The 24,865-nt window shown below is 37.2% G+C and overlaps 1 protein-coding gene across 2 annotated transcripts in view; it reads left to right on the top strand.

The window, feature by feature from the left end:
- The window catches only part of CADPS2 (calcium dependent secretion activator 2), a 297,492-nt gene that overhangs the window by 103,157 nt on the left and 169,470 nt on the right, over positions 1-24,865 (top strand). For both annotated transcript variants that reach the window (XM_065743498.1, XM_065743497.1), the window contains exons 4-6: positions 14,089-14,169; positions 17,093-17,329; positions 21,137-21,258. In XM_065743498.1, the coding sequence (XP_065599570.1) occupies positions 14,089-14,169; positions 17,093-17,329; positions 21,137-21,258 (440 nt within the window). The remainder of the gene's footprint in view (positions 1-14,088; positions 14,170-17,092; positions 17,330-21,136; positions 21,259-24,865) is intronic.

Genomic DNA, 24,865 nt, shown 5'->3' with positions numbered 1-24,865 from the left:
CCTACACCATCCTCTTTACAAAAAATCGGCTTTCTGGTTGAATTTCCCTTTTCATCAAGAGAAAAAAAAAAAAAGATATGCAGCTATTCGTGCTTAAGTGAGAGTAAATTATTGCATACAGAATATTTAAATGGAGAAATAGATGGTCCTTTCTCACAGGATTTTAGATTTGTTCTCTTCTGGAAACATCGCTCGATTTCGTACGTGTAATATGAAGTTATTTCAACAGTTCCCGTTTTTGTGTTTTTGCTGATCTGACTTAGATGTCTTTTAGCTCAGTTTGAGGGGCCTTTGGTGGTCTTGCTCAAGACAGAAAAAATTTAGTGCTTCAGAAGAGTGCTGCAACCTGTGATAAGTCGTCCTAAGATCAGATCTGAAATGAGGCTGTCAGAAATCTAGAACTTTTCTGAACAGTATGTCTGAAAGGTTTGGATTTTCAGCTTAAGAATGTGAGTTCTGGTGAGAAAGGAAATCTTGGAACCCCCAAGTTACTGAACTTTTAGTTTCCATAATCAAAAGTATTTTTTACAGGATAGCAGAATTTACTTTGAAAGGAAGTGTCTGATTGTCCCAATGGGTTGGTTTGTTCTCATTTGCTCAAATGACAGAAGAATGATGGAAAGAATACCAAAGCATCCTCAGAAAAGTAATTTACTTTCTAGCATGTTTAAATATCTGACTCTGAATAACATTTAAAAGCCCTGTAAGTTACATAATGGAGAAATACTTTGAAATGTTTTTCTTTGTAGATGAAGGAATACTGAGGAAAAGACTAGAGAGAAATAGTGTGTTGGCATTTTCAATACTTGAAGTATTGCAGTGTCCTTGTTACATTCAGCTTGTGAGTAAAATCGGCTTTGATATACACATTTAAAAGGAAAACCTGAGTGGAACTTTGGAAAACTGAGAAAATGTTCAGTTATAATCATTCTTAAGGCACCATGGATTTTTCTTTTGTAGAACTGTGTATCTGCTTCTGTGGCTTCTGTTCTTGCTTTGCATTTGAATGAATGAGTGGACGTGTATAGTCTCTAGCATCATAAATGACTAACAGCAGTCACTCACTAGTAGATCCACTTGCATTTTCTACATTAGATTTTCTTCTAGGCCTAGTCTTCTGTGTACCGCCTTTCCTTGTCACAAGAGGTGAGCCAGGCTTTACTGAGAATCCACAGGCAGTTACAGAGAGAAGTGAGAGTACTTCTCTCCCCAGCTCTGTCTTGTGCCTTCTCTGTGGTTTGAAGTCATTAGTATTGGCTTCAGATCTTTCTTCACTTTTGTTTTCTGCACATCTTTTGCATTCTATGGGTGCAGGAAAGTGTCAGTAGAACATAAAAAGATAAGGAAGTTTGTTTTGGTTTTGTAAAGCAGATCCTCTTAAGCTTGTTCTAATTTTACCTACCTCTGTGTTTCTTCCTAAAATACTCCTTTAGAGCCCTCAAGAAGTAATTAATGCTGTTTTGACATTCTCCTGAGTTCCAGATCCAAGTAAGTTAGGCTGCCTCAACACTGAAAGCCAAATATATCCAGCATCTAACTTGCACTTTTATTAACATCACCACTGCATTTGATTCATCATGTTTGATTCATCAGCTGAGGAGAAAGTTTCTCTGGCTTCATATTAAGCAATAAAAATAAAGCTCTTCTCCCAAAGAAGAGTTATTGTTTTATATTTTAAAATATAATTTAATTTTTGTTTTAAACAAGAGATCCTCTATCTTCAGGTAAATAAATACCAGATAAATACAGTTGTTACATATATTATTAGTTAGATTTTCAGGCTGACTACTCTTTATTAACACATCTAGCTTAGATGTGCATTTAAATCCTTAACTTCCACGTGCATTTGAATGAGTACTTTTAATCAATCTGATCAAGTTAATGACCCTTCACTGAATTTGTCACCTGTCCTACTAAGACACGGTACAATTCTGTATTCCCTTTTCCTTAATTCAAAGGAAAGAAGTTTTAAAACAGTCGCTTCCAACACAAGGATCCATTTGATAATTTAGGTTTGATCCTCTGCAGAGTTTTTCATCAGAGATGTCTTCAGCAGCCTGCATGAAACCAGCAGAAGCAGCTGAAAAGCCACAGGAAGAGAATGAGCCTATTTGTCTATGTGTCTCTCACGTTCTGGTATGGAATATCTTGTTCTGATGCTTAAGTACCTTTTTCTCTTGTTTCTGGAAATTTTGAGAGATCCCTCTTAACTCTTCCTTCTGGAGAGGAATATGCCAATTTCTTTACAGATGGCTGCTCAGTTAAGGTCCCTGCCCCCCAGTCATTTCCAAAGGGAAAGATGGAGGCAAACTTCAAAATGAGCCAGATGACATAGAGCATACACATATTTCAAACAGAAATATCAAAGCACAACTGTAGTACAGCATAGAACATCCCGTGCAAAAGTAATTGTGCATGTAAAGTAGCTGAGAGATCTGCAGCTCTGTTCGGATATTCCACCTCTAGTTTGTTATTGTCTAGGAAGGTGCTTTTGTGTTTCTTCTGAAAATGAGATAACTCTTTCCAGCTGTTCTCTGCTGAAGCTGTCCTAATATTTTAGCTGTATTCCTTCCATAGTCCACCTCAGACACAATCTCATCCCAAATGAGAACTGACTGAGCAGAAAAGCCAACGTGCAGGGACATGCTGTCATTTATTCCCATATTTTGTATTAAAAGATTCAAAGACAGTTGTTCGTATCATCCAGATTAAGTTTGGTGTCAGTGCCAAGGCTGTCTGCTTTTTTATTAGATGCTTGTCATTTTGTACTTCAGATGTGTTTAAAAGACACTGCCTGTTTCTCTCTATATAGGTTTTCTGTAGATTGTCTGTAGATTGACCACATTTCAGTCTTTTTTGCTACTGTCATGAAAAATTCCCAGGATGATTTCAGTAACATTCTTTTTAAAATTATTTTATTTTATTTTTTTGTCAGTTACATGAATAGAGAGAAGAAAAATAATTGCCCCTCTCAGTCTAAAAACTTACAGTGTAATGGGAAAAGAAAAAAATAAGAGGAAAGTGAAAAACAGAATTAATCTGTACTTTGTGTTGTCTTTGAGTCTGTTTCTTGAGAAAAAAAAACAAAAGACTCAAATATGTTAGCTATAAACTGGAAAAGTCTGGAATAAAATAAGACTGGTTAGATGGGAAAAATCTTGACTTGTATGTTAAAAGGAGCAGTTTATGCTAAGCTCAAACACTCTTGGACTATAAGAGAAGGAACTTCTCTTTTGCCTTTTGCAAAAGCAAGGGAAGAGTCATTATTAGCCAACCTTCCTGCTGCCACTGAACAAACTGTTTTCATAACCAGTCATGAAATAGCAAGCATTCTAGTGTGGGAACACTAGGACTCCCTGTAAATGAGGGAATATAATACTCAGCCATGGCTGAGAGCCTGCAAAGTTATGCACAATATTCAGAAGCAACTTTGTTTTATTCCTGTTAGAAAAAATGCTCCTGTTATAAAATCATGTCTGTCTGACACAGCCTTCTCTTCAGATTGTGCCTTCCCTCAAGGAGACTGTAAACAAAGTAGGACCTTATCTGAAACATCTCTCCCTCCTTAGGAATGTTTTTCTGCCCAGTGTTCTAATTTACTGTATTGGGAGCAACTGTTACGCCTTACGGATGGATAGCAGGCTTTCTGTAATGAGTGTTTTCTCACCATTTTAACGGTAATAGTTCCCTCCTGCTCCTGTGTTTCCAGGAAGGTGGAATCTGGAAGCTTATGACTTCTGGCAGCAGGAGAAAGTTTTCATGTCTCTCTGCAATTATTAATCTAGAAAATTTATTCAGTATTCTGACAGCAGAGGAGGATGAGTTCTGCTGTGGGGAGAATTCATTCTGGACACATTAGGTTCGGCAATTGGATTAGCACAAAAAGAAAGCAAAAAGTGTTCATGTTTGGCAACTCCAGCTTGTCCAGGGCAAATTAATCCATCTGCTGGGTAGACACTTTTATTTGCTTCTTACTTAGATGTACGATGTCACAGAGACTGCTGAGGCTCGTCCAGGCTTCTGGCTACTGCCCCTGGCTACACATATGTGGGAACATCAATAACATGACCTTAAAAGGTTTAAAACTTGCCACAAGACTGAGAGCAAAGATCGTAGAATCATCTAGGTTGGAAAAAGCTTTTAGGATCATCAGGTCCAACGATCAGCTAGAACTATGGAGTCCTGTTGCTAAATTGTATCCCTTAAGGGAACATTCAAGTGTCTTTTAAATACTTCAAGGGATAAGGTCTCTGCTGATTCCACATCCAATGCATAAGTAATGAAGCTTTGATTTCTTTGGTTGTGGTACCTTGTTTTAAGAGCTGGTAAGAAGTGATAGAATTAAACTGACAAGAAGACATAGGCATGTTTGTGGGCAGAATTACGAACATAACAGAGGATTTTAAATAAGGTTTGTTAGGAGTTAGGAGCTAATTTCAGGATTAAATGAAGAAAAATTACATGTGGAGGAGATATTTATGACAGAAAGCTTCAGGGGAGACTATAATGTTCTCTCTCAGAAAGAAGAATGTTCATAAAAGTGGTTGCACTAACGCAAAGTATTTGAACAACAAAAGGGAAGTCCATTCTCTGAGGCAAAATCAGAAAATTAAATAATATTGGTGATGTTGTGATGAGGGTCAGCTGCAGACCAACTGATCAAGAAAGTGGAATCATCCACAAAGAAGTAATAGAAGCCTCCCAATGAGAGGCCTTGATCTGCAAGGTCGTGTGGCATTGTGCAAGCAGGCAAGAGAGTTTCTAGACTGTGTTGGTGATGCTTTCTCATGAATGCAAAGGGATCAGTTGGGATTAGAGCTCTCTGACTAGCTGCTCACAGAGAAGAGATGAGGATTGGACTAGATGATCTCTGGAGGTCCCTTCCAACCCCTACAATTCTGTGAAATGTGACCACAGATATCAGCTGGGCTATAGAGATCACTGGTTGGCCGAGTTCTGAAATTGGAGGAAGGCTGAAAAGGTGCACTGTAAACTTCTTTGTTAAAAGGATTGCTATGCGGAGACTTCAGAGAAGCTGCAGTGTAGACAAGCAGAGTGCCCAGGAGGTGGCAGATTTTTAATGAAAACATACTGAGTTCAGGAACAAATAATCTTGTACAGAATGGTTGAGAATTACAAGCATCACTTTAGTCTGTGAAGGCCTAGAGAGATTGTGGAGCACAAACTCTTGCAGCTCATTTTCATGTAAAGGTAACATTATTACATGGATAACAAGAGGAAATCATGTCTGTCCATTCTGAGTGACATCTTTCATTAAATTATTGATAATGTGAGTAAGGAGAAAAAGGTGGTAATGCACATTTGTTTTACTTGGGTAGAGGTTTTGACACAATTCACCAACCAGATTCATATTTTTATACTGACGAAGTATGTATTGGGCAAGCTGATGATTAAATGGCTTGAAAATTAACTAGGTCACTATGCTGCAAGAATGACAGTGGTTTGAAAGGCCAGATGGTAGCTGGGAGCTCAGTTCTCCTCCGTTCAGTATCGTTGTTCATCTTGGATGTTAGAGATTGTTGCTTTACCATGGAGAATCCTAGTGTATTGATTAGTCCTCAACATGAATTAGTATTATGAATTAAATAAATAAATGCAGTCCTGATAATTCTGAACTTTGGGAAATTAATAGACGGTTGGTGAAGATCTGACTGCGATCATCTTAGCAATTTTTCAATCTATCTGATAAGAAATTTGTTGGAAGAGGAAGACTAAGCTAAGTTCTGTAGAGTATTGTGAAATAGGCTACTTGGTCAAAGTTGCAGATTGCAGTTTTCCATCAAGGAAAGACAATCCACTAATGGTCTTAAATCGTTTTTTTGTAAATAAATAGTTAACTGTACACTTAAAAACAAATGCAGACTTTCAACTCTATAGAAAAATCTTGACTATTTTAGGTAAGAATTTTTTTATCTGCGGCTGAGCATTTTTTTTCCTTATGATGCATTTTGAAAACAATGTTGTATATTGTCTTTTGAAAATCTGATTAACTGGTGCTCTAATTGTAAACTGTTGGCCTGAATTTTGAGTTTTCTAACTGGTTCAGTCAGTCACACATAATTATTTAGGAAAAAAGTTTGACATGGTATTCAAGGTGCTTTTACTTAATGGGATGCTCATTAGCGGTTATTCCCCTAACTGCATCTTTTCCTATTGATTTCAACATTCCAAAGAAAACTTAATCAGTGATTGATAAGGCAAGAAAACATCCTGCATAATGCTTTTGGAGAGTGAGGAAAATAATGAAATGATAGGGTACTTTTTTCCGCAGCAAGTTTTTTTATTTTTATTTTTTAAATTAAAATCAGTATAGTATAATCAAATTATGGTATTTGCCAGGTCTACTGAGGTAACAAGTTCTGAGTACCTTTAGAAGAATATATAACTCTGAAAACCCGTTTAGTATTCTAGGACATAAAGGACTAACAAGGTTTGCATGCTAATTTGGGAGTTGTCTTCTATATGGTAATCTCTGAACAAATAGTAGGGGAGGAGGAGGGTGGAAGGTTTTCTCTTAAGAGGATCCAGACATGAGTCACAGCTCTTTTAAGGCCCATCATTACCTCCTTACCATGGCTGTGGGAGGGTATTCCCTAGCCAGAACCTGAAAGCAAGTTTTATAGAAGGAGATGCCAGATATCTATTTCAGTAGGGTCTGGGGGAAGGTGAGAGGGTGGAATAAGAACACCCATTTCTTTGATCACCTTCTTACTCACCAGAGCTTAACAGTGCAGATGGGACCTCCACAGCATTTATGGTTGGCACGTAGATAACTGCCTAAGTGATTATAACAACACCCTGGAGACTTTTCTGTGTCTTCATTGATTTACCTTAGTATTAAAAAATGCTTAATTTGGATGGTAAAATAGGTACAATACATAACTCTGAAGCTTTTTTGTTTAACTGTGGGACAAAATATTTAGTGATTAGATGTGGAAATAATAACCTACCATTATTCTCCCACATTCTTCCCTTTCAGGACAGCATATTATCCTCTTTTTTTAACCTGATGAACAGAGGTTGTTAAATACTGTACTCTCAACCACTAACTTGGGTTATGGTCATCATGCATTCACTAGGACTCAATGACCTTAATGATCTTTTCTAACATAAATGATTGTCACAGATGCCAAGAGAACAAAAAAGTTCCATTGCTTATAGTGGCATTTTTGAGCTGTGCTAATGTTTTTCGTCTGTTCTGTAGTCTGTCAGTGATCCACTGTTCTGAATCCAAATGTATTTCCAATCATCATAACGTAGCTTCTGGTGTTTATTAGTAATATATGTTGGGCTAAAAACACTGTTCTTCAGCAACCAGTGGGCTGAGTCTGCAACAGGCCATGACACTTGATTTTGAATGGCAAGTTCTGTAGTCAGTATCCAAGGACTGATGGTAGTGTTTTTAGGAAGCAGTGTTGATAATTTAGAAGGAGTTTTGGGGGCAGTGCTCCTTTTGGTCCATTCCTAAGAGTTTTAAGTGGGATTTGTATCTGTGTCAATGTAGGAGGAGTGTTGCATCTTTATTCAACAAATTCATGAATGACCAGGGAAGGCAGTGTAAGGGAAGTCTCTAAGTTTACAAATGATACAGAACTGTTTTGGTACTCTAATTTTGCTCTACTTGCAAGAAACTCCGGAAGCACATCAGAAAACATCATGGACAAAAACATGACAGACAAGCCCTAGTGTAGCTAAACAGGAAAAATAAGCTATCATAGTGTGGTTTGTGTTGGAAGAGAACTTTAAGGATCATGTAGACCAACCTCCATGTCATATGCAGAGACATCTCTCCCTAAATCAGGTTGCACAAAGCTCCACCCAACCTGACTATGACCACCCCTCATTGGTGGGGAACTAGCATAGGATGCTGAACTGAGAATGAGTAGATCTGTATGCAACAATAGCTAAAATGCAAAAACAAAGTGCTGCTTGTGATATGAAGAATGTTAAGAGTGAGATAATGTTTCTTTACTTGATTTTCTTCACTGCAGAGAAAGTCAGAAGAGCATCACAATAACGGCATTTGTGGACAAGCTTATGACAGTGTGTCAGAACTGCTCTGCTTATGTTCTCAAAACTTGAATGTATGGAAATGCCATATCAAAGTCTCAGCTTTGAGTACTGTGCAAACTGCCAAATTCTACATCTAATGGCTGATTAAAAAACAAACAAACAGTGCAAGATTTTAAAATTGAGTAATTTCTAAGTTTGAAAAAAACCAGTCTTTTTAATTCTATTGTATTAATGCATATAATTTTTATATTTCGTTTTGGGTTTAATATTTTTATGAAAACCATTTAAAAAAGCAATTTTATGGTCATTATAATTTATCAGCAAGGTCTGTATAAATGACATATTCTGACACCTTAATCAGTCATACATACAAAAATCCACGCTGAAGTAATGTAACCAAGTCAAAACATTTATTTTGCTTTATTTTATTATACCACTGCACTTGGCTGTTAACTGATCATGCTCTTTATCTGCATTACTAATTGTTAACGATATTGACTACAGGGAAGTGTGCTAATTGCTTGTGGCATTTATCTGTACCTTTTCAAGCCTACTTTCATTACCTTATATTATTGTGAAACCATTCTTTCCCCTCTGCCTCCAATAAAAAAAGAGAAAGGTGGTAGCACTCAGTAGAAATTTGTACTAAATCTGATTCAGAGTTGTGTTTAAGCTTTTTAAGGGCACTGTGCTGCAGGAAAAGTGAGTGACCAGATTGGCCTGGATCAGTAGTCTGGCAGGGAATCTCATGGAGGATTTACAAGCAAAATTTCTGAGGAAAGGTCATGAGGCCTGATGGTAGAATGTGAAAAGTTGTCAGGGTACTTTGTAAGAGCTTTAGACTTGTAAGATTTTCCCAGTATTCTTGCTGCAAACAGAGAGAAAGCAGAAAAGTTTTCAATAGTTACTGAGTCTTTTGATTTGGAATTAGCTGAAAATGAGTATACTACTATTCCACAGGAGAGAAAACGTCTCAAGTAGGTGTATTTTTTCCTTTATTTGAACAATTAACATATTTTATCTCTTTACCATTCTTTATTTCACATTTATGTTGCACATCTCTGAATTTATTTGTCACATCTAGCAATTTGTTGTTTGTGGGTGTTGAGAAAGGAGCAAGCTGTGAAGAGGAAAGACGAACATTAGGGAACAGATCTGTTTTAAGTTTCTCTTTTGCAGAGTTCTGTGGGAAATCCACAGGACTTCCCCAGGGCACAGGCAGGATCAGCCGCCAGCCATTTGCATGACACACTGCAGAGATGGTGCAGGGTGCAGAGGACCTGTGAGTCAATATCGTTAACAATTAGTAATGCAGATAAAGAGCATGATCAGTTAACAGCCAAGTGCAGTGGTATAATAAAATAAATACCACTTTAGCAATCTTTCTCATTAATCCACCTTAAAATCTATGAGCAAGGAAGATGAAAGACTTTAAAAGCGAAGCTAAACAGCATAGCCTTCTCTGAAATGGAGGAACATTTTCTTTCCCATCAAAGCTGTCTTACTTCCTGCAAAACAGGAGGCTGCAGGGTTGTGGAAAGGTCCAGCACAAGCCATTGAGAAAGCTTCACACATCCTGCCCTTTAATCAAATTGGGATTTTTTCTCCTATAGGAAGTGCACGGAATTACTTCTCTCATGATTTTGCTCTTTAATAGTGCTGTCAAATTCATGCCAGAAGTGCTTGCTGTTATGAGGTGGCACTGGGCACTGTGTTTTCTGCATCACTTGTAAGTTGTTGATCTTCTTAATTCTTTAGCATATTTGGCTTTTGCCACAAACCTGGGAGACTTCAGGAATCTCCGCAGGTTTTTTTGTTCAGTGCTCAGCAGCTCCTCAATGTGGAGGAACCTTACAGGGACACAATTCATTCTTGAGCCCGTTCCTGTAGAACATCTTGGCACGTGTAACAATAAAGATGTGAACAAACCCTGAAGGCTTCTAGGGGCTACAGGTCTGTCTGAAGCACAGTTCCTCCTTTTAGAGCTAGAGATAAAAGCACCAAGGAGAGTGGTTCAAAAAACACAAGTATTTACATGCACCACACCTGCTGCTTGCTCATGTGACTGACAACTGAAATTCAGCAGTAGGACTCTCCTGGCCTTCCCTGGCTCTTCCAGCCATGCTGTTGGATGCCATTAGTTACTTATAGAAATCAGATTTTTTTCCATCATGATGTAATCACAACATTTAATCCCATCCCTCTGTTCCATTTGATTCATGTTGATGGTTGCGGCCTGCGCTGCCTGGCAGCAGTCAGCAAGGAGCCTGCAGGCTGCCACAAATAACCCATCAGCTCAGCAGAGCTCCACACTGCTCTCTGTGTAGCAAAATGCTGCTCTCAACAGAAAACAGGACTGTTGCAGACCTCAGAACTGAGCTGAGGGCTTTGGGCTCTTCATTGCAGAAATACGGCAAGTCCTAAGATATCTGTACTGTCACTTTAGTCACCACATGTAGATACATTTCTATTGCTGTGTGCATGTAAATGCAATTTCATGTTCATGTTACTGCAGATTAGAAAGCTGCAGGAAACTAACTGAGCATTAATGAAATAGTCTCTTGGAGCAGCTACACATTGGTTTGAGCACTTAAGAGCACCCAGAGCAGTAATTCCCAGCAGGCACTCATCTGCACTCAGACAGTTCTCTCTTGGGTAATAGATATCTGTCTCACAAGAAGGGAATGCCATGGGATTTAGTGTAGCACATCCTGGCAGTGTTGTTACTCCCTTTGCTTTGGGTTACTCTTGCACATTAAACAGACTTTTTTCTAGCGTACCACTCTTCTTTTTCATCGAAACCGCACAGATATGTTAAAGCCTTTTAAGTAACTCTTGCAAAAAATAATCATTTAAATAGGAGTAAGGAGGTATGCTATCTTCCAATCTGTTAAGCTGTGTAAACAATTCATTGAGTTGTGTTTCTGTTCTGTCCTGTCTAGACACACCAGTTAAACAACTGTTTATTGGGTCAGATATGCTGTTGATCAGAGTAGTGATTTGTAATGCTAATAAACGTGCAGTCTTCCTTAAATAAGCAAATAATCCAAGGAGCATAGACTCCATGCATATTCAAGAGACTTAACAGCCTGGGTATGAGCCTGGCTGCAGGATCTGATTTATCCTCTGGCTTGCAGCCCAGCTGCTGCAAACTTCATTTCAGAGGTTCAAAACATGGCTAGAGTTGGGGTGATTTTGGGGTGATTTGCTGAATTTTAGATCCTTGCTTGAAAACAAGATGGTGCTAGAGCTCTTTGACAAGATGGTCACTATTTTCCTTATTGTGGATAAACCTGTGTGTTATCTCTCTTGGTCTCTTTTTCAGAAGCAACAGAAGAGTCATTTTGCTTTAAGTAATTAAAGCAGAAATTCAGAGTGGAAAACATCAGTCTGTCACTTAGAAGTCGACACTGTTGAAAGCAATTCAAAATATCCTCTATAAAAATTGTTGGGAACTTGTATATTGAGGAATGCTACCACCCCATCTCTGACAGTAAAAAAGAGTTTGGAATAGAAATGATTGCCCTTTTCAGAGTGAGAAAGCAGGAGAAAAACATAAAGATGACTTCAAGCATTAAGGAATAAAAACATTTTCAAATGAATAGCTTTATGTCTGATTGGCAGGTTTATTTTAGAAAACTATCTTTATATAACACCATTGGGGGAAAAAAGCCAGATGATGAGATATCACTTTATTTTTTAATAAAAAGTAGCTTATTATCCATGCAAGCATCATCACTTATAGCTACAAAATTGTCTGGGGAAACTTTTAAGATGCCAGTAATCTCTGCAAAGAGGAAAGATGCAAGTGAGAAAGCTATCTTATTCATACTTCTGCTCAATTAGGAATTTTCCTATTGAATTAAATAGTCCTCCAAATGTGACTCAGTGTCTGCCTTTAAGTTTAAGTGGCCAGATATGTGGCAATATGGGAAAATGGTGGTTTGCTCAGTCAGGAATTCAAACTTATTTAACCCTGAAAACAAGTCTCTGATGCCAGTAGACTCTGCTGTTGTGAGGTTCCCTGCTGCTAAAATAGTGATTAATTGGTTAAATGAAGTAGAAGGAACATGAAGAGTATCTCTATTGTCAATGTTCTTCATAAATAGCTGTGGTGAATAATTACTACCATTGCAGAAAGATTAGGTGTTTTTATTAAATGGAGTTTACATATATAGCCTCTCTTGAAACAGTCTCTAAGACTATAATTTTTTTTTCTCTTTCAGCATCTCTGCCTTCCTAAGTCTTCAGCATTATAGCTGATCTATCTATGCAATGGATAATTCCATTGAGACTTGTCTTAACAAATAGCTTAGAAAGCAGATGACTCTAATGAGATGATCACACAAAATGGCCTGAAGTCAGTTGAATTTAATTGCACTTTCTTTTTTTTTAATTCCCTTTAGACATAAGGGTGGGAAACATTATTTGATATCATGTGCATGCAAATTATTCTTATTTGTTGAACTTACAATTTTAAGACTTTACCTGCTAGTGACTTCTTAAAGAAATACCATTTGTAATAATGAGGAAAGGCTGAGTTGCTTTTCTGGAATATTATGTTTATATTTATTTGTCTAATCATGTGTTCTTCTAGGTTTTAGTCATAGTTCTCACAATTACTACAGTGTTTGTCGTAACTATGTATTCTACGGATGTCTTGGGTATGGTTTTGATCCACAAATCAGGAATTATAGAAAATTTAGGATAAAAACAAGTAGAATAATCTTTCCTGGAGTGTGAGAAATGTTCCTGTTTTTTTCACTGTCACTTCTTTTGACATACTACAGAATTACCAGTGTTGACAATTTTACTTATTAGGTCAAATGTGAATGACCTACTAGTCGTTCTTACTCGGTTCTTTCTATAAGTAAGGCAATGTTCTTCAGTTTTTCGCCTTTCCAGCTTCTTTCCATTCCTTGAAAAGCATCATTACACACATAAATGAACAAAACATTATTCAAATGTATAAACATTTTAGGAAGGCTGAAATTTAGATCCAAGAAAGGGACTTGGAGATGCCAAATTGCTTAGGTGACAGATTTCACTTCATTGCTTCTGTCTTAGCAGTGGAAAACATTTTATTTCTAAATGGATTCAGATCATCATTGTACATAATGCTGCAAGGAACCTTTAGGTGATAGTGCATTTTTGATTACTCAAGTATAATCAATTTTTTAATTTAGTTTTTGAAAGAAAAAGTCTCCAACAAGGCCTTGGTTCAATGAGATCTACTGAATTTAGTAGAGTTGCAAAGAAAATGGTATTATATATTTGGCCTGCTTCACTGAATAGTGGTCTTATTTTAAAAATCTTCATTTAATGGAATTAATAGTTTCGGAAATACATTGTGAGTTCTTGTGAGTTCTTTAGGTGAAGATTTGATTTAAGTAGAGGACCAGTTTCTGACAGTTTCCTTCACTAATCAAATTAAGTTTTTTTTTTCAGTCAAGAGCAACTGATATATTCTTATATATTAGTGATTCTGTTGTGGGGAAGAGACATGTCCTTCTGCTTTACTTTCCTGACTGAAGCCAGAGCTTTAGTCATGACTGTTTCCTCCATGTGACAAAATTGGAAGCTCAAAAACTGGCTATGCCTTGATCTGGGCAGTTGGCCAATATTAGTCGAGTTCTGTGAATGAAATAATATACTTAGAAGGTATAGACACGCAGCTTTCTTTCCTTACACCTTATCCCAGAGGATCACATAGCACCAAAGAGTAATTTCTTTCCAAATGTTTTCTAAGCTATTCTGTCAATCCAGTTTTCTGTTTCATGGAGAAATGTTGTCAATTGCTGTTTTTATACGGAAAGCTGCTTCTGTTTAGCTCAAGTATGTAAAAGTCAAGGGGATACTATCTACTCTTCAGAGTTCACGATTGCTGTGGATAGTGGGTGGCTGTTACATTTCTTGGTAAGACTTGAAGGCATATACATGCTTAGTTTTTCACTAATTTTAAGAAACAAAAAAAAATTCTGTTAAACTACATTAATCGCTATCAAGTGGATGTTTCTTATAGTTGACATCATTTGTTTTTGTTCTGTATCCAAGCTGGACAATGCAGATGAGCAAGCAGCCCAGATCAGACGTGAACTAGATGGACGTCTGCAACTGGCCGAACAAATGGCAAGGGTAAGTACCAAAAACATATCTTCATGTGAGATTGAGTGGGATGATACACAGTTTGTGTTTCCAATTTCTCATTCTGAAGCTGGCCAGAAGGTTGTCTGACAGTATAACAGTCTGGCAGTTATATTTTTCTCTGCTGTAGAGAATGTATGCCACCAAGGGTAGGGAGAAAGCAAAACATACTTTTAAAAGTTGTATACTGTCTAAGTCTACCATTCCTTCATCAGCAAGTCCAGTAGTGAAGGAGAAGGTATATTATTGCACTTTTGGGAGTATGTATTTAGGAACTGAATTAGGTTATATTTTATATACAAAATGCATTGTGCTATACTGAGGGTATAAACATAAAGTTTATGTCTTACTAAATGCTGTACATAATATAATTTTAAGCATATATGATATAGTTTACATTTCCAGTTTGAGTCAAAGCTCAGAATGATTCTATTAGCACTACAAATAGCAAAACTGTGGGCGAAACTTGTAGAGCAAATTAGTGACAATAAGGTAATTTTCAAGTTATTGGTGTAAGTTTTAGAAAGCCAGGTGTTTTTTTTTTCTGTTGTATAACTTGTATTTTGTTTCTGCAGACAAAATTATACTCTTCTATGTTAAATGCTACAGGTAGGATTGCTACTGTCCCTGGCCATATCCTATTAAACTTTGAGGAAAGGCTTGTTTTTCAAAGAAGGGCTAAACATTTCAATTCGCTTCAATCTTCTGTGAAGCCTTGGCTTATAATCAGAGTTGTCTGATAATGCAGTGTTCGTTCTGTGTCCTTTTTGCCTGTAGTTCCAGCAGTTAGAAAATACTGTGTATTATTGCATGTATCTGCAGAAAGCAGTATATCGTATTTATATGATACGATTATAAAGCTTTCAGGTTCTCTTGTTTATTTGAAATGAAAAAAAAAGATGGTTATTTACGTCTATAAATTTCATAAGTAAGAATCTGGAGGCATAAACTTCCTATAAAATTAAAGTGCATAAAAATTTTGAAATGATTTTAATGCAGGTGAAAATCATGAGCATGATTTAAACCATATATATCTTCATTTCCTATCTAATGTATATCCAAAGACTGCATACCAGTGGTTTTCTTTGTAGAAAAATCTTGTTATTTACCTTTTAAAAATTCTTGTTTCTACAATGCCAGTTGCACAGTTTTGTGCAGAATGAGGAACTCCATTCTTACATGGTATATCCAAGTTAGAATTATCACATATCTTTGTATAAATTACTTAAACTGTATGTCTATATCTATCTATCTGTGTCTACCTATCTATATACATATATATGTTTCTGCAGGAGACTCAGAGTTAGTCATAGCTCCTCAGTAGTAATTCTAGCAGCTGTAAGAACTATTAAGGTCACCTAAACCTAAGCAGTCAAATGCTGCAAAATAGCTGTGACCTTTCTTTTCAGAGCTCAAAAATGAGGCAAAAATAGAAAAAAAAAAAAAAAGGTACATGATTATGTATTCTAGCACCGCTGTTGGTGAAGAAAATGGTTTTCAGTGATTATCTGCCTGGAAGAGAATTATTAAACTGCAGCATCAAAAGAGCAGCACAGCTAAAGGAAGAATTCTGCATGCAGTTTTCTCTTTCGTTAAGGTCTTGTTCATGGTTCCTATACTACATTACTTACTGTTTTTAAGATATAAGTTGTTAATTATATACCATAAGTTTAAGTTTATTTTAGCAGAAAAGAACATTTAACCTATTGAAATAAACCTTGGAAATAGCATTGATCTACAGTAGCATAAAATCAACAGGGAATTTATGAATCAGTTTGTCTGACTGTTTCTTCACGTGATTAAATTTAAAATAGTTGAAATCCAAGTATGTATGACTTAATGGCATTTTCTACCTTTTTTAACGAGTGGTATCCTTTTCAAAGACAAACTTTCATATGATTCTATGCCAAAATTACCCAATGTCTTTTCTCCCTGAGAGCTCCATGCTGAAAATCCTGTCTTCAGTTACTATAGCCTTAAATTGCAGAAGATCATAGTCATTAAAAATATGCAGCAAAACGTGCTGTAAGAAGCTGCCCAAACTTCTGCACTGGAGTGGAGAAATAATCTTAAAAAGAAGAAATACATTTTAACAACAGAAGTCTTTCTTATCCTTCTCTATTGGCGTACTGTTATTTGAATGGTCCTCATAGGATAAGTTATGGTTTGATTTTAGTTTTAGGTGTTAAGTTTGTGGGTTTTTTTTTTTTGTCATTTTTTATGTGTGTGTGTGTGGGGGGGGGTTGAGGGGTTGTTTTTTGTTTTGTTTTGAGTGGGGCTGCAGTATGTTAAACCTTACTTTAATTTGTTGGGTTCTAACTACAGAGTACTCTTTTATTTTTTCTGGGAGATTTGCTGCTGATGTTTTGGGTCACAGTTTGTTTGCCTGATCTTTGTTAATGAAATGAAATCAACTGCAAAAGTTTTAATTTAAAACACTTTAAGACATTTCTCATAACAGCTAGTGGTAAAAATGGTGTGGTTTAAGAGCAGAGTGCTTATCTTCACAGGCAATAACTGGGGAGTGATGTTTGTTTCTCATTTATATATAAAGCATGTGTTTTAAAATAATCTGCATTCTTGGGTACCCACATATAACCTGGACTTACGGCTAAAGAATTCTGAAGGGCAAGAGGATTCATTTTTACAAAATTATATTTTTGATGTGTTTTGTCTACTATATTTGAGGAACGTGATGGAAATCTCACTTCAAATTACGTTTCTTCTTGTCAGAACTGTTGTGTATATTGGACATGACTTGCCTTCCCATTACCTATTGTGAAGTGACAGAAGTGGTTAGCGATTAACACTTTTATTTCTATTCAGTATCTGTGAGAACAAATTAGTAAATTAATATGATCTAGAGTGTAGCGTGATTTTTTTCCTCCCTAATGTTTTAAATATATCTTTCAAGGAAAGAAAATTCCCCAAGTTCATAACAAGAGAAATGGAGAACATGTATATAGAAGAGTTACGCTCTTCAGTGAATTTGCTGATGGCAAATTTGGAAAGTCTTCCAGTGTCCAAAGGTGGGCCAGAATTTAAACTGCAGAAGTTAAAGCGATCACAAAATTCTGCGTTCTTGGACATAGGAGATGAAAATGAAGTTCAGCTGTCAAAGTCTGATGTGGTCCTCTCCTTCACATTAGAGGTAATCACATATTTTATGGTACGTGTTGACAGTTTGGATTACTAGAATACCTAGAATGCTTGTTTCTTGATATTTTTGGTTGCTAATTCTTCCTAAAAAATGTATTTTAAAGTACTAGATTGTGAATTGTCTGTTAATTAGGACTTAGAATGAAAATGCATGATGAAATTTCCTCTTGCAGCAGTAGTTGCTTTTGGTTTCATGCAAAATTGAGTTTCCCACACAAATATAACTATAGGTGAATTCCAGTGCATTAGGTACCAAATAACGGGACATTTGATATCGCAAACTCATTCACAGAAGTTTACAAACAAGATGTGTTTTCTCACTGAAAGCATTTAGAGAGAAAACCAAAAGCATATATTTTTTCACTCTTGGTCATAGAAGGCTGCTGCTTCATTTCTTCATTTTCTTCGAGAGATTAGCTCATCCTTACCAAGGTTATGCTGGAAGTGTGCTCTACAGAGATACAATCTGAATCCATATGGAGCTGAAGACTCTTCACGAGGAAGCCACAAATACGGCGAGTTATTAAATGTATTTGATGAGAGCATCATAGATCAGGTCCAGTTCTGCACATGTGAACATCAGGAAATGCTGTTCTCCATCTCTTGATAAAAATAGAATCAAAATGTTTACCAGAGTGCATATTGTCTATTAGTCTGTCAGAAGATACCACGTTTACATGTCATGCACTTGAAATGGCTTCAGATTCTTAAAGACAGTGGATAATATTAAAGAATAAGTATTTCAATTGTTGAATCATTTAAAACAAAAAGCAGGTACATTTTTTAAACAGTGTATTTTCGTAAGCAAACAGCTTTTTTTCATGTAAGGTTCAGAATTCAGATCTAATTTTCATTGCCACGTCCAAAAAGATTGAGGTCTTCATTTAAGTACAAAAGATAAATAACATATCCTGCTGTTTGCCATTTTGATATTACTAGCTAATAATGCAGAAGACAAACATCAGCTTTTGAACAGTAGTAACATCTATCCATCACTTCATACACCATAAATTATTCCTCTGCCAGGCATGTAAAACAGTCCTATTGTTGAATCCTGTGCAGCTCAATCACATTTGCTGTTCCTCTCCCAAGTGGAATGCAGAGCTTGGACTGCTGCCATCAACAGCAATAACACAGAGTTTTTCTGAAGCACCTAAAAGTACCTGAAAAAGCTTTTCAACAATATATATATATATATATATATATATATTTATCTTCAAGCACGTTTGCTTGGCAAGGGATATAAAGAAGAAAAGCTTTCTCTGGGCTTTTAGAGAGAAATATTAAATAAAAAATGATGTGAATTTTGGAAAGGAAACACCAATAAATTGAAACAATCATAAAATGAAAAATGATAGTAAATATAATTTCCTGTGAACTCATTACTTGTAGCAGTGTGGGTATGTTTACAGTGCTTCAGACCAGAAATGCAGACCATTGGGCTTGCTGAACTTAAGGTAGTTTTGGTTGTTTTTTCCATTGTTGAAAGGGAATACAACAAGGTTCTCCAGGGCTAGTGACCTCCAGTTCATCCTGGGCAAGGCAGTGAAGAATTATAAGTGTCATTCCACAGGTAGTAGTTTTCAACAGGGGAAATTTTCATTGTTAGCATGTTGTTAACCACGCAAGTCAAGTTTCTTGCCTGCAAAGTATGTGTGTCTCATTCTTGGGAAGACAAATCTCACAGGTAATAAGGATGTAAGGAAAGAGCTGAACTGATAATCATTTAGGCTGAAACAAGGGAGATCTGCTCTCTTCTATGCAAATTGCAATGGGCAAATAACAAAATCTGACTGCATTTCCTTGGAGACTGAAGACATTATTTCTGGAAAAAAAAAATATGTACAATTTCATACTTCATTATGTAGAGTAACCAGCCCCACTGAGGGCTGCAGCACAGGTACATGAATGAGAAGGAAATCAGTAATATGAAAACATTAGTACAAAAGCACCCTTATATGCCAGTAGACAGCGGGTGCGTGGGGAGTGTTCATCTGCCCCTGCATTTCACTGTTAAGACAGAGCAGCAGAACATTTAAGTAACATTTATGTATGCTTATGGGAATGGACCTTGTGCTAAAAGGTAGGAGACACTGCAAGCCACAGTGACTATTTCTGCAAATGGGGTATTTCATCACATTGCTTATCTGCAGAAATTTGTAACATAAATAAAATATCAGAAGACTTAATTGCTTATGTTCTTCAGCTGTTGAACAATTTAAGGAATACACAAGGAAAATTTAGAAAGCTGTTCATCAGCTAATGAGCTTGTTAATCAGCTAGTGACAGTTTCCTTCCTAATGAAATGCAGGGTTCTCTTCTGTTCCTAGAATCCTAGAAGTGCTAGCAAAGACAAATGTGCTGAGCAATTAAGCTCAAGGAAGGATCAACGTAAAAAAAATGAACATATCTGAAGTCTGCATTCAACAAGGATATGTGTTTGATGTGTGGAAAGACCACAGAGACAGCATTAGCCAGCGGGATCTCCAGCTCTGTCTGGCAGTGATCACTGATCACTTTTATAACTGTTTGAATTCCTGGATCACAAAAGATGGAGAAGAGCAGAGATAATTACATTGTTGTCCCTGAACTGCTGTTATTATTTATGAAGCATAATAGGCAGTGTTGATAATTTATGGGTAATGTAAAAATGTTCTAAATGATCAGACTGTTACCTCACAGCAGTTTTGCGAGACATCTAACAGTTACTAAGATTAGGGGACTTCTAAAGCACAAGGGATTTTTCAGCAAAGAATGAAATCTGCCTTGGCACACCTTAATTGGAGTGAATTGACAAATTGCAAATGGTTTGATAGTCAGATGTTTTAGTAGCTGCTTCCTGACCTAGGAAATCAATTGCCTCTAATGTAACCAAAAGTAGTCATCGCTTTTGTCACTTTTAAGATGATCAAACAAATATGGTTTTGTGGGTTTATTTTGTGATTTTTTTCAGATTATTCATTTTTCTTTTTGTCTTTGTTTTCTGTTTGTTTGTTGTATATAGTTCAACTGGGGACAGCTTCTCTGGCTGATTAAATGGACCAAGTTTTTTGCAGTTCTGTAGGCTCAGGTGGGGCTGAAAAGAAAAGCAGTTTTCCAAAGCAAGCAGGGAAATGCAAGCAAGTTTCTTTTCAGATTTTCTCTGGATTGGAAGTATCTGACATGTAAGAGTTTCAATAGCTTCACACTGTGAAAAAGGTTTTTAAAAGACACAGAGCAGTTGAAGTCAGACAGTGTTTGGCTCTTCTGGAGTACAACTGGTTAGCTCAGAGGAACTGAAAATCTATGGATTTTCCTAAGTCCAGAATGTCCCTGGTGAGGAAATTTCTCACCTGGTATTGGTGGCTTTTCTCCCATCTCCTCCCCTTGCATCCCCATATGCACACTGCACCTGACTGCAGGTAGTGAACTGGAAGAAGGGGAAAAGGTAGTGGGGAAAAAAATACAGCAGCTGAGAGTGATGCTCTATGTCATAATAGAAGTGAGATTCAAGGGAGCAAAAATCGCTCTCAAATTCAGCTACTAGCACTGAAGTTACAGTAGGAGTGAGATTTTTCCCAAGTAAAACTGGAGCAAAAATCTTCCTTCCTAGTGTGTGCTGTTGAAAGTGGAAAAAGAAGGCAACATTAAAACTGCACTCTGTCTTTGAAGAATTCAGACAGTTGGTTATTTTTTTGGCTTTTTTGGGTTTTGATTTTTTGTTTGTTTTTTTTCTGTCTGGAGCTTACTACCACAATAGCCACGTTGTGTAATGCTTTCTGAAGTGTGAAGGATGAACTATTTGCTTTCTTTTCTACAGATTGTTATCATGGAAGTGCAAGGTTTGAAGTCAGTCGCTCCCAATCGGATTGTCTATTGCACCATGGAAGTGGAGGGGGGTGAAAAGCTTCAGACAGATCAAGCAGAAGCTTCCAGGCCACAGTAAGCTGCTCAGCTTTGCAGTATACATCTCTTTACTTCATATTGTGGCAGAACCTATAGCTGAATAGCTGTATAGTTGTTACAATTTAAGTTAGCACTGGTTTATTTTCGTTCTGGGTTTATTCTGCATTGTTACCTGAAATTCTTTCTCAAAAGTTATACTGTTCATATTATTTACTTATTGTGAAGTAAATATGAAGTGTGATTGCCATCAAGGAAATGCCATTGAATGTATGTGTGAGGGAGTTGGAGACTAAAGTGTTCGATCCTCTGAAAATACTAACCTCTTGAAAGACATTAGCCCAGGGTGATCTTATGTATTCTAGGTTAACGTGCTGGTGGCTTTGTGGAGTGTAACTTGTACAATTGGTGGAAAATCAATACTCAGTAATCAGTCTTGACAAGGCTTACTCACCTGCTGAGCCTATTTCATTTTAAATTATAGGATCCACTTCTTCCAATTAATTTTTGAGGGAGGCAGTCAGCAAACCTACTTGCAGGGGAAAACATCATGCCATCTGTATCTGAGTGGCATAGAGGAAGAAAATTAGGTGTTTTTTTTGTTGATTTGTTTGACCTACACGCTGACTTCAGACACTTTTCTCTCTGTTAAAATGTAATTTGGAATCTTTTGTAGATAGCTTTCCAGACAGTGAACTGGGGTTTTACTGGCACCATAGTGTGCCTTGTGAAAATCAATTTAAAAATTGCAGTTGTTACAGTATCTGAGAAAACATCTTGAAGTGAGTTGGGATGGTAGATTGTGTTCCATTCACACCACAGATACAGACCTATGACAGGCAAAATTATAAACACAGGGTAGGTGCCTCTTCTTGGGCTTGAGGAGGAGATCTTATTTAGCAGACTTTCTCCTAGCTGTATAGTCAGAGAAAACGTCCCTGACAAGTAAGCCAGCAGCCTGCTATAGTAGCACATCCACATGAGCTTTGCAGAACTCAAGGAGATGAGGCAATATGTAGAATTCACTTGACATGCTCCCTGCCTTGTGTCCCTTCTCTGGGGCATGGGCTTTGCATTTGTATATGGTCGGTGAGGAACATCTAAAAGCAAAGATGTCCCTAAAAGTTCTTAATAAATGAGTCAAAGTGGAAACTGTGAAAAGAAAGTTCTGGAGTAGATGCAGTCAACATGAAAACAACTGGAGCTTTTGTAGGAAAAGTAATAAGGTTGGGACCTCCTCTGAGTTTGTAAACTGATTTAGAGGATTTCAGGCTGAATGCAGAATTGGGAAGAAAGATTAATTATGGGAGAAAAAAAAAAGGCATCCTTCGAAGGCTGAGGATTGTGAGATGCCCTGAACTGTTCAGTGTAAGGATGTGGGTGGAATTTACTGGTGCTGTTGCTCTAGCCTACAAAGCAGAGTGATTTAAAAGGGGGCAGCTGATAGAACTCTAACATCTATCTGGTTCTTGTGTTATTCTGAGTCATGCTGTTTTCCATTATGCTGGCAAGCATAATTACAAGACTTTGGCAAACTGTAGGCCTAAGAGCATAGAGGCAGGTGTAGTTTTTGAGCTTATACAGAGATGTAGTTTGAGGCAAGAGAGGAGGATATTGAATTAGACAAGCATGAAATTAGCAAATTATGGGCAAACAGTAAAGAAGATGGAGGAATCTGCCTATGGATTGGAGGTCTTTTAGTCCATGATTTCATTTTTCTGTTACAGCCAAACCCGGCTGACTTGGCAGCAGTTGTATTGCTCTTTTGGTTGGTGACAAAGGGAACTAAGAGGCTTGGCAGAGATTTATCAGGAAATTTTACAGGTGAGAGATAGCCCAGAAAACATTGTTATAGACAGGGAAGGGCCCTCAGTTTTCAGAGGACTGTAAGGTATCTCTTTCTCTCTTCTATCACAGCCTGTTTCCAGTCCTTCTAAGACCTTTCTTCCCACTATGTCCAATGCACCCTTCATCTCACCAGTTGTCTCCCTCCTCTTACACCCCTGCACTCAGCAGAATTGTCTGATTCAGATCTGCTGAGGGACAGGAATGGATGGATGAAGGGTTGGATGTTCTGCAAAGTGGAGGTGTGGGAAGAGGTGAAAAATGTCTGCTTCTGTTGACATTAGTCTTTGCAGTGTTGCTACTTCCTTTTCCCCTCAGCAGTAGGTGAAGCTGCATGAGTAGAAGCCCATGAGCATGCAGTCCATTCCACATCTCATACAGGAAAACCAAGCTGTCTTCTGCCCCAGGGCACTTTACCTGCTGCTGGAGCTGACTCCTTACTGGAGTAATTTCCAGTACTGCCATTCAGATATAAAGGAAAATAATCTGTGAGACTGGAGGAGAAAACATGAAATTAATTCTAAGAAGAAACTGAGAATCCAGAAGAGCTGTATTTCATCATGATTCTTCAAATCACTAACAGTAACACATTTACATTGACAAACCCCGGATAAATGAGAACATAACTTCACATTTTATATAGAATGTGCAGCTAGAAAAGGGTAGCAAAGCTCTTCTGCTACAAGTAGAATTAAAAAGTGGTGGAAAATGAATTTTTCACTATCCTGGGGAGACTGCTGGCAAGAGCTCGAAATCACATGCTTTTCACAGGCATTTTCTGGAGTTGCTTTAAAGCTGATAGATATGTCAGTGAAGAGAAGCAGTCTTTATACTATTTTTTTTCATCTGTGAAACATAAGTGTACGAAGTGCGATGCTAGTTCTCAGCCAGAAGTTTCAAAAGCCTTGACAGTAAAAAGCAGAAAACTGGGAAGTCAGAAGAGTGCTTCAAAATGGAGTACAAACCCATGTGACCTTAGCATGTAGATTAATAGAAGCATGCTTCAATAAGTGCCTGATTTTAGGATTTATCCACTTCCAAAATGCTGAATATTTCACATCATGGCTTTTTGAATATGTATTTAAGCATCCTTCTGAATCCTTGAATGTTTCTATGGGAGTAAGAAGGAAATTAGAAAAAAATGTTTGTTCTTCAAGTGAAAAGGCCTCAACCATTCTCAGATGCAAATGCTATAAAATTTGATGGAGTTTAAGTCTTGAACAGTTACACAAACAGATCAGTTACACAGCTTCCAATGCCTGTGAAATATTCTTCATTCCTTCCAACTGTTTCCTGCCTTTTAGCTCTGCTGAAAATCACTCCAGCGCAGTCTGTGACCTTTTCTGGCAGAGATCAGTAGCAGAGCCTTCAGAGGACCCCCTTCAGCTCCACGACTCTTTGCATCATTTTGTTGCAGTGGCTCCACAGGGAGTGTCTTGCGAAGTCCAGTACTAATTTCATTCTTCAAATGTTACTGATGTGGCTGAGTTTTCAGTCATGTGGAGTCTGGTATCCGCATGTTTTCTTACCACTGATCTCATTCACTCTGAATATTAAATAATGTAGTTTCTTGAAAATATTATCTTCTGGGTATGCATAATCATTCCTAAAAATAAAAGTTGGGAGTATGTTGTTTTTATCACTACAATTGTTAATCTGTTGTCAGATATTTATGAAGAAGAAAAAGATCCTGGCTGACATGATTAGAAAATTTTGATGCAACAGGCATATTCTTCATGTAAATAAGACAAATGAGATGATCATTTGTGCTGCCAGTGTTTGTATAACCTTTTAAAAATGG

The sequence above is a fragment of the Cyrtonyx montezumae genome, unplaced genomic scaffold (assembly GCF_038088225.1).
Source record: "Cyrtonyx montezumae isolate F1298 unplaced genomic scaffold, pur_monq_1.0 scaffold_3, whole genome shotgun sequence".
In the NCBI taxonomy this organism is placed as follows: Eukaryota; Metazoa; Chordata; class Aves; order Galliformes; family Odontophoridae; genus Cyrtonyx; species Cyrtonyx montezumae.
This window is presented reverse-complemented; position numbering and strand designations above follow the sequence as displayed.